This window comes from Lineus longissimus, chromosome 7 (assembly GCF_910592395.1).
Source record: "Lineus longissimus chromosome 7, tnLinLong1.2, whole genome shotgun sequence".
NCBI classification, from domain to species: domain Eukaryota; kingdom Metazoa; phylum Nemertea; class Pilidiophora; order Heteronemertea; family Lineidae; genus Lineus; species Lineus longissimus.
This window is the reverse complement of record NC_088314.1, coordinates 18363247-18374119: the sequence shown is the minus strand read 5'-3', so window position 1 is coordinate 18374119 and position 10873 is coordinate 18363247. Positions and strand designations below refer to the sequence as shown.

The 10873-nt window shown below is 39.6% G+C and overlaps 1 protein-coding gene across 2 annotated transcripts; it reads left to right on the top strand.

The window, feature by feature from the left end:
* Positions 1-3260: 3260 nt before the first annotated feature.
* LOC135491187 (splicing factor 45-like) lies at positions 3261-9825 on the top strand. Of its 2 annotated transcripts, none has more exons than XM_064776897.1 (10): positions 3261-3333; positions 4129-4219; positions 4825-4997; positions 5226-5410; positions 6621-6766; positions 6997-7171; positions 7699-7850; positions 8156-8229; positions 8822-8993; positions 9356-9825. In XM_064776897.1, the coding sequence occupies exons 2-10, from the start codon at positions 4156-4158 to the stop codon at positions 9457-9459; spliced, it is 1245 nt and encodes a 414-aa protein (XP_064632967.1). In that variant the 5' UTR covers positions 3261-3333; positions 4129-4155; the 3' UTR covers positions 9460-9825. The 2 variants fall into 2 exon arrangements, with proteins under 2 accessions (XP_064632967.1, XP_064632968.1); XM_064776898.1 differs by having other exon boundaries at positions 3325-3344.
* The last annotated feature ends 1048 nt before the right edge of the window (positions 9826-10873 follow it).

The following is a 10873-nucleotide window of genomic DNA, read 5'->3' as shown; positions in this document are numbered from 1 at the left end:
AGCAATCTTCTGCTTCAGTTGGTCTTCACTCAGGTCTTGTAAGTCTGCCATCCTCAAATCTCACTGCAACTTAACCTAAACACTGGAAAGATAATATGCACAGAACCAAAACAAAACAAGGATTGTGGCCCAGTAACCTCACGTTGACCCTAGAATGATGAGCACAACTCACAGTCCCATGGCATGTGTCGTATAGACGCAACAAAATCAACCTCAGCAATCGGATATAACAACATCAAGTCTATTTATAAGCCACAGTCTTAAAATAGTTCATATGATGTAAATAATGTCACTTCAGCACTTGTTAATTGTTCCTGGAATGTTTGATCCGGCTCCACTCCATCAAGTTCTGCTGCAGTCATCCCTAAGTAGGTTGTCACAACATCACCGACACGTGTCACCTCTAGGATAGTCTTCCTGGAAACATCCGTCTTAGCAGCACTGTGCTCATGCCTCATCAGTTCTCAACCTCTGTCATTACCCTTTTGTAAACTGTGTACATGCTCTATGCTCAATTTTCACAAATAACCCAAATCCTGCTGTCGACAACGCCATTTATAGCCAAGCAGAATTAAAGTAAGGCTAGATTCTTTCCGGATATGGTATATTTATTCAACTAGCATATTCTGGAGCATGTTATATACACGTTTACACACGCAACCAAAAGAACCGAACAAAAACAAAGAAGAAAGAAAAAGGGCAATGACAGGTCACCTTACGATCCCTGTAATACAAAACACAGATTGTGAGTAAAACATTAAAATTAAGACCTTATGCAAACTCTACTACCTAACTATCTCAAATCAATTACTTGGTGACTCAACACTGTCAAAGTTACACAGCACAAATAACCTTAGAACATACTGAACATTGATATTAATTCATAATTAATGTCAATTCCACTTCCAATCAGTTATTGATCTAAACACAAGACAAGACTTAAACAATGCTTAAACATAGTTTCCTCATGGGCTCATGAATCAATGCATCCAAATCACGAATCATTTAGTACCTTTAAATCATAATAATCACATCATTATTACAATCATAACTTTCCTAGAAATTAATACTAAGCCATCTCAAATATCAGTTTGTAAGATAATGAGCCCATATTCAGATTGTGTGAACAATTCCTGAAATAAACTCACCATAGACGTGGGATACTCCTTTCCACAGTCTATTTCCTTTGACCAATCACGCGGTCCTCTATTCCTACAAAAAGATAACCAACGGAATATCACTACTTTGATAACCAAACTGGCTTCAAGTCATTAAGTCCTAAATGTTACATATTTATCTTACTAACGTGAATTAGCTCATAGATAAAATACACAATAAAGTTATCTCATTTCTTCCCGAAACATCTGATAAACAAGCTCTCCCTCGACAGTAAAATGTGTGAACATGCATGCCTCTGAGAGCAATTATCATCAATGAAAGGGTCACAAGAAATCACAACTTAAATCCTATTCAGTGATCTTGGATCATTTTCATAGCACCATGCCGTCACACTCATACGGTAATGAAATTTACGCCTTTAAGCAATTGTAAAATAAAAACAGGTGCATCAGAAATGGAGTGAATTTAAGAGAGTTGCAGTGAGATATGGGGCCTGGCGATCTTGACCATACTTGGGCAAAGCACTGAAAGACATAATATAATAGAACAAATCGGAATTAAGATGAAGTAACTCAATTCACCTACCTTTACAATGACATGTAAATTCTCCTGAACCAATCTTTCTCTCGCTCCTGGTCTACATAAGAGCATACTGGAATCTCCTGAATGATCTCACCAAATTCCATAAATTGGATCTAATCTAATGATGAGTTCTCTTTAAACAACGGTCTTGCCTCGCAAGAGATCAAGACGCAAGTGATGTTTGGCCCTTGTTCCCCAACTAAATATCTTAGGACCATGTGAGAATGACTCCACAATTTCCCAGAAACTGTAACTGGCAGAGACAGGAAAAGTTAACTTCCTGTGCCAGACTCTCCCTCTTGCTGATCATCTCATAGGCTTAAAACGCCCACGCACCACTCCAAACCTGTCACCGACTGGTACCAATCCGGAGTTTCTTAGAAGTTTTAGAATATATGATAGCTTCCTTATACCTTGTGTCCTGTTGGGATGGTTGTTAGTGAGAACAACATCCTGACACGTTATGGTAAAAAGTGAACTAACTAACCTAAGTATACTATATGACATTGAGTTAAATGAAGTCTCATTTAACTGGTATAAAACTAACTATATATAAGATGATATGATTTGAACATAAATGTCGGATGATAATGGACACTGTTAATTGTGCCCCGTCACACCAAGAATAACGTAAAATAGCTCTGTATCTCTTAAAATTTACCTCCAAAGTATTTGTGAAGAATCCTCTTCAGCAGACGGTTCATTGTTTTACCAACTACAGCATCCTTCAACCTGCTCTTCTTCATGTCGATTCATGCTCTGAAAAGTAAAATTGTTCACTGCCAATTTATTTCTTACTTTTATTAGTAAATATTACCTAAGGCCCCATGAAAACAATTGTTAGCTTAGCATCCTTTATTTCCTTGGATATGCTTGGCATCCTGTGAATAGGGGATTTTGTCAGGAATGCAACCAAATAGATAATAGATCTGGGAGGGCGTGGTCAAATTTCACATCATCATCATCATCATCAACAGTTAGAAGACAACTCACATATCATCACTTCACATCAAATTGAAATTTAAGAAAATATCGTTGCTGCTTTTGAGAATGACAAACATATACTAGATACATCAACTTGCTGCAACAAATCTGATATAGGCCTAGGCTATATGGAGTGACAGGGAGGCTGGATGGACAAGTGATGGACAAACAATGGCATCATTTATGTAAATTCCCCTAAAAACCGGGGCAAAAGAAAACACTTATAATGGCCTTACCTATTCACTTGGAGACTCCTCCTCATAATAGTATATTTGAAAAGAGATAAATCATCAAAATAGCACTAAATTCAAGTGATATCTGGTGTGAAAAATATGTTTCATCTGTAATTTTTATGTTGATTGCAGCGCCGCCACTGAATAGAAAACAGAACTATGTTTTCAGAAAAAGCTGTTTTTTGCAAAGATTAAAGACTTTATTCGAAAAGTAAATACATCATGTTAGTAAACTACTTTAGGCACAGTTTTTATAACTAAATTTATTAGCGAACTATGAATGGTTTAAGAAATCATTATTTACGAACTGAAGGCGAGTGAAGAAGGGGAAGGTTTTGCTAACTCTAGAGTACCGGGTTCCGGTTCCGTCAATTTACTCTTTTTCTGAGTTTTTGCATTAACAAAATATCGATTGGTAAGATAACAGTACGTGCTAAAGGCATAACTTTTCCACAGTTTTGTAGAACCCATCTTAATGATTATTACTGCATCGTCATTTCGTCCTACAGATATCTGTGATCGCGTAAAATTTCGTAGTTTGTGACTATTTTTCGGTCTGTGGGCCTAGACGTAAGACGAGTCAAAATATCGTTGTTGTGATGTGTTAACACAATCACTGTACCATGCATGCATTGCAGTGCATTTTGTCTTACATGTGATAAAGTGCTCTGCAGAAATACTTCTGTACTTAGCATTCCAAGTCATCATGGCATAATCTCTACTCTATCTATATACAGTACATGTGCCGTGGCTGGCTGTGCAGTGCAGGTGGCTCTGCAGCTCTGCTCTCTTTCTCTGCCAGAAGTGCCAGCATGGCAAGGGCCTGCCAGTGGCAGTGCCAGGGGGCTCGCTCTGCTGCTGGCTCAATCTCTAACTCTGATGTTATTTGTGGCCGTTTCCGAGTTCATCATAGGACGATGTGACTGAATGCCAAGGTTGAAACTTAAAAAAGACATGAGAGTGTCACTGACAAGAGACATGACAATGAATAGAGTCAATCTGAATGTCACAATGACCCCACACTGCCACAGGCCTCTGATATCCTGGCTTCTTGTAAGTTGTTGCCCTAGATAGAGTGTTGAACACAGCACAATGGAATGCAATTGTTGATATGCATCTCTTTGGATGTCCTGCTGTTCAGATTTTGTAATATAGCACTCCAATTCTTGTTCTTTTTATATTTGTCACTAATGCAACGTTTACGCTTCAGGAAACACTTTGAGAAATTGCAGAAACCATGTCGCTGTATGATGATGTGGATACAGACGTCAGTTCTGGGAATAATGCCAAGTCAGATATATGTAAGTGTAAATATTTCATTAAATGAAATAAATAAGAAAGGCAAAAACCTAAGTCCTCGATTTTTATTTAGCCTGCAAGTCATAATTTTATTCTAACATCTGTCTCAGATTATCTATCTGTGCTGATTGATTTGTCAGACTAATATTTTAGAATGAGGTCCTTTAATAAGAAGTCCTTGAAAAGAATTTCAGAAAGTTCTCATTTCTGTATCAATACAATACATACATAGTATCACTATGTATGTTTGGTTCCAAACTTTGGAACCAATTACCAGATGTTTTAAAATCCATAGCTAACATCAAAACTTTTAAGTCACACTTAAAAACATATCTTTTTAGGAAGCACTTTTTCGGTGACAATGCACTCTAGAATGTTTTATAGTCATCTTGTCTCTAATTGTCTTACCTAATGTCTTATAGTCTCAGTTTTATCTATTATTGTTTTACAGCAAAATTATTGTATGCATTGAATTTTTTTTTTATCAAATTAAATTAAATTAAATGTAAAGCGCCTTGAAGTGTTTTACAAAAGGCGCTATATAAGTTGTTTTAATAATAATAATAATAATAATCACAATTAGCATATCTTTTACATCACATTACAGCTGGTTGGTCATCATCATTCAAACTGCTGCAGTCCCAGCTGCAGGCCAAGAAAGTCATTAATGCTAAACAACGAGAGTCCAAGAAACGACAGGGCACCACACTCGCGCCGGTCATTGACCTAAAACGTAGCACGGCAGGAGATGATTTACACTTCAACATGATCACAGGAAAAGTAGGTTCCAATTCGACATAGTATTTTGAAACTTATAATTAAATAATGGAAGTGAATATTCAAAAAATTATGTATTTGTCAGAAGTGAGTGTATGAAATTGCATGTCTGAAATACGAATGAAATCTCAAGCCTTAAAGTTCAACGCTCAATGTATTACTGGCAACTGGGTTAGTTTAGAAGAGGTCTCAATAATGAGGCTCCTAAAATGTCCTTGATTCGTCCTCCAGCTGGATCGCATGGCTCCCGTGGCCTCCCCGTTCATCGCCGTAGAGCCGACCGCCTTCTCCGGCGTCGTCGACGAATACAACCCGCTGTATCCCAACGACTATGAGGAGCTGGTGAAGAAACGACGCGACCAGAAGGCAAAGGAAAGAGAAGAGGAAAGGAAGAAGGAGCAGGATGACAGAGACAGGTTGGTTTTGGACAGTTTCGTAAAAAAATCCATCCCACACACCAAAGTTGGCTTTGATATGTCGCCGACTTCTATAGATATCACGTTCACAAGTGCACTCACGAGATTTAAAAGCATAAAGTGGCAGCCATCTTTGACTTTGATGGAACGACCTACTTTTCGATTGGGTTCTTACCAATGCCTATATGTACCCACACACCAAATTTGGCTTTGATCCTTTCCTGACTTCTACAAATATCTGTTTTCAAAAGTGATCGGACACACTGACTGACGGATTGGAGGTATTTTCATGTCCCCCTTTTACTCTGCGGAATGACGGGGACAAAAAGTGCCAAAACCCCCTCCCCGCTTGAATTTTGAGGAAAGATTTTGATGAGAAACAGATTTGTCATTTTACCTGGGCTAACTAAATAGTCTTACCTAGGCTAACTAAATAATCTTACGTGGGCTAACTAAATAGTCTTACCTGGGCTAACTAAATAATCTTACCTGGGCTAACTAAATAGTCTTACCTGGGCTAACTAAATAGTCTTACCTAGGCTAACTAAATAGTCTTACCTGGGCTAACTAAATAGTCTTACCTAGGCTAACTAAATAGTCTTACCTGGGCTAACTAAATAATCTTACCTGGGCTAACTAAATAGTCTTACCTGGGCTAACTAAATAGTCTTACCTGGGCTAACTAAATAGTTTTACCTGGGCTAACTAAAGAGTCTTACCTGGGCTAACTAAATAGTCTTACCTGGGCTAACTAAAGAGTCTTACCTGGGCTAACTAAAAAGTCTTACCTGGGCTAACTAAAGAGTCTTACCTGGGCTAACTAAATAGTCTTACCTGGGCTAACTAAATAGTCTTACCTGGGCTAACTAAAAAGTCTTACCTGGGCTAACTAAAGAGTCTTACCTGGGCTAACTAAATAGTCTTACCTGGGCTAACTAAAAAGTCTTACCTGGGCTAACTAAATAGTCTTACCTGGGCTAACTAAATAGTCTTACCTGGGCTAACTAAATAGTCTTACCTGGGCTAACTAAATAGTCTTACCTGGGCTAACTAAATAGTCTTACCTGGGCTAACTAAATAGTCTTACCTGGGCTTACTTAATAGTCTTACCTGGGCTAACTAAATTATCTTACCTGGGCTAAGTAAATAGTCTTACCTGGGCTAACCAAATAGTCTTGTCAGGGTTTTATTCAGGGCCTTATCATTTCAGACGCCGGCGGGATCGATATCGTGACGATGACTCACCGCCAAAGCGGAGCTACGGATCGCGAGAGTTGGCGCCACGCGATCCGGATGAGAGGAAGCCAAAGCGACGTGAGGATGACGATGACGAATATGATCGCCCGAGGAGGAAAGGTTTGTAATAATGACTATACAGTAGAACCTCTCTATTAAGGACACCCTTGGGACTGACAAGTGCTGTCCTTGATAGAGAGGTTGGTAGGTTTTGTTGGCAGCAATGGGGTTTTTAAAACGCTTTCACACACTTTCTTTTGATGGAGTTTTGACGATTGCATTCTAAAGTTGACAAAAATTACAAATGTCGACATAAAATAACGATCAATGTAATGTGTTTTCTCTTTCAGCGCAAGGTGGCGCTGCTATCGCCCCGCCGACGATGCTGATAGAAGAAGACATGGCGGCTAGCGTCGAGGTCGCGACGGGTATCAACCTGAATGCTGTGCCACCTCCCGGGCCGTTCTCAGTTAAGCCGGAACCAGAAGAAGAGAAGCCGCTGCCTGGGGCGAGCATGGGTCTAGCGTAAGTTGGCTGACGTCACAGAAAAAGGAATTTAATAACTGATATGCAGGGTCAAAGAATTTAGGCCTAGTGGCAGGGAATATTACATCTGGCTCAATAGCACAAGTTTAACCAATGGACCTTTTCGACAAGGACATTTCGGGCCCTAACTAAAGAAATGCGCACACTCTGAGCCATCAGAAGGCCTAAGCAAAACTTTGGACATTGCCATAAGCCACTGTGACCCATTGTTCCAGGTGAAACCCTGGACTGGTCAGCACTCGAAGAAACTTCTTTAGAATAGTCCATTAGTTTTAGTTCTGTGATATTTGAATCTGATTAATGTGTTCTGTTGCCATTTGTAGTCCATTAGTTTTAGTTCTGTGATATTTGAATCTGATTAATGTGTTCTGTTACCATTTTTAGTCCATTAGTTTTAGTTCTGTGATATTTGAATCTGATTAATGTGTTCTGTTACCATTTGTAGTCCATTAGTTTTAGTTCTGTGATATTTGAATCTGACTCATGTTTTCTATTGCCATTTTCAGCGGATCCGTTGCATCAAAGATCATGGCTAAATATGGCTACAAGGAGGGTCAAGGCCTCGGCAAGAAGGAACAGGGCATGAGCACAGCGCTCCTGGTGGAGAAGACGAGTAAACGCGGAGGGAAAATTATTCACGAAAAAGATATTCCTAAATGTGAGCAGCATATGGAAGCCAATGAGACTAAATAGAGAAATCTGAGAAGGGGTTGGGTGCCGAGCCCTTCTCAAACTATTAGCAGAAACACTACGTCAATGTACTGTACTGATAACTGAGCAAATAGCTGATTGGCCGACTCTTTTGGTTCAAATGAATACACTAAGTCCATGTACTGTACTGATAACTGAGCAAATAGTTGATTGGCTGACTCTTGGTTCAAATGAATACAATATTTCATTTGGTAATTTATACATAAATAGAAACTGTCTGATATATTTTCTCTTTTATTCTTTGTTTTCCAGTTGAGCCACCAAAAGCTGAGGTGCCAACAAATACAAATTTATTAAAAAATCCATCAAAAGTTATTCTATTACTGGTAAGTAAAAATGTTGTGTTTTTTGCAGTTGGTCACCTCACATTTCCCAAGCATGCCTCGGTCAATGAGGGATTTCCTGGAAATGTCGTCCCCATTCCAAAGGTCATCGCGCTTACAACCAAAAATTCTAAAATTTTGCATCAAATGCACAATAGCATTCCGCGAAGTTACTATTTATAGCTCACAGGGTCATTTGCATAAGATATTGATGACGTTTTAGTCACGTGACAGTCGGACATCGACACTTATTTCTACGCATTTGAGCTTATTTCAAAGTCAATTATCTTTGACCCTGCATTGTTTTTAACATGAATGATACCATAGAGTCAGAGAGAGAAATATTCAGAACAATTATGTAGTATTTCCAACACTCGGACATGTGTCAGATTGAATCTAGCTGCCCTAGTTAGAAAGCCTGAATCCATTACGAAACCGCATGTTTGTCCGACATTGCCTGTAATTCAGCGATGGAGAAATAGAGGGCAGCAGCTGCAGTGACGTAATCTTCGTGGAATGCTATTTGATGGCTTATAGCGGATACTTCTCATAGTGCCCCAAGTTTAAGGTTTTTACATATCTTTCCAAATTCCAGAACATGGTCGGACCTGGAGAAGTCGACGCGGATCTCGAACCAGAAACGGCCGAGGAGTGTGCAAAATATGGCAAGGTCATCCGGTGTGTGATATTCGAGATTCCTGGCGCCGAGGATACGGAAGCCGTAAGGATATTCCTCGAGTTTGAACGAGTCGAATCGGCAATTAAAGGTAAATAGTACCTCTCTATTAAAGGTGTAGGCCACTTGTATTTGAAAATGGTTAGAGTAGAATTGCAGTTATACAAAATGCTGTAGTGCGGTTAATGTGCATGCAAAATTGTTAAAACTTGGTATGTATAGTATTTGTCTATCTGTCTACACAACGGTATTGTTGAAATTTGTATTCAATACGTACATAAAAATCTTTTTGCCAGGCTAACATGCCTGTGGTGATATTGATGTCCATGTGGGCTGGGTCAAATCTTCCAGATTTCTTTCGAGCTTTCCAAAGTTTTCGCGTGATGTGAATGTTCCTACTCAAGTATTCGCAAATCATCCATCATAGATCATTGAAATCTTCTTTTTTTCCAGCGATTGTCGACCTAAATGGTCGGTTCTTCGGAGGGCGGACGGTGAAAGCGTGTTTTTACAATTTGGATAAATTTAGGAGATTCGACCTTGGAGACTCACCATGAAGTGAAGAAAGTGACACTTTGGACTTAGTTGTTGTTAATTCTTTGGACTGCGGTGTGACCAGAGATTAGTCGAACTTAGTGGACTGGAGTATGGGCATCATTTTTCAGTGGTTACAAATCAAGTCCTTTGCCACCAGACTTCACTCATATCCTGGAGGGCAGGCAGTCAGAGTATTTCTGGACGTAACTGGAGGGAGATATTTTGAACTAAGCAGACTGGATTTTGGCCATAATGATTCAGTGGTAACAAATCTGCCGAGTCTACTCCTGGTGATCTCACCAGAGAGGTGTCCTGCTAAGCCGCAGTAGTAAGCGAGGTGTCCACTGCTCGAGTATTCTGTAAAGGAAAGTTCCTCTATCGCATGTACATATCTTCAAAATAAAAGACATTTTGAAAAAAAAACAGTCTAGTTATGATTTATGCAAGTATCAATTCGTGTCTTGTACCCCCCCCCCCTCCTCAAGGGTACGACACCTTATCATCCTATAACGACATCTTAAGGCTCAAGCATCACCCTTTTTTCACCAATGCCACTTTTTCTTTCGTCAAGACATCACCATCAACAATATATCAGTTATCACCGTCATATAAAGTAACCGAACTAATTTTACTGGGTAAGGCTGTATGTTCGACAAGACATCGACACATTAGCATCCTTATTCTTTCCAGCTTCGCCAAATTTTCACTGAAGGAAAAATAAATACTACTCGAGCATCGGCAAAGATTAGTGGTGATAGCTTAACTACCCTTGAGGAGGGGGGTACAAGAAACGAATTGATACTTGCATTAGTCAGAATAGAATTGGATTGCTGTGGGCCATCCCGATTGAAACTGTATGGAACAAGGCTAGGGGACAAGACGACCCTGATGCGACAGGTTTGACCCTGTGAATGACGTGTGGAGTCATAAATAAGGTGTCTCCTCCCTGAGATATCTAAACAGCTTCATCGGATCTCTTTTTTAAGATTGTCAATGTTTTAATTTTGAGTTAGATCCAAAATATTGTTACCTTAGACAAAGTTTTCACCATTTTCTCCAAATGGCATCATCAGGTCTGATGATTTCCTGTAGATGGCAGCACTGGAAATCTGAAGTTCTGGCTGTTACTTCTGGGGCCTCCGCCTAGGGTCCCCCGTTTGGGTCCTGGGCTTGATAAGGCTGTCATAATACTAGGCGGAGGCCCCAGAAGTAACAGCCAGAACTTCAGATTTCCAGTGCGTCCATCTACAGGAAATCATCAGACCTGATGATGCCATTTGGAGAAAATGGTGAAAACTTTGTCTAAGGTAACAATATTTTGGATCTAACTCAAAATTAAAACATTGACAGTCTCCTCCCTGTATTGCAAAGGACTGATTGTGGCTGCAGGAGGTCGCTGCGGCACACAGCTTCACATGATACACAATGACAAGA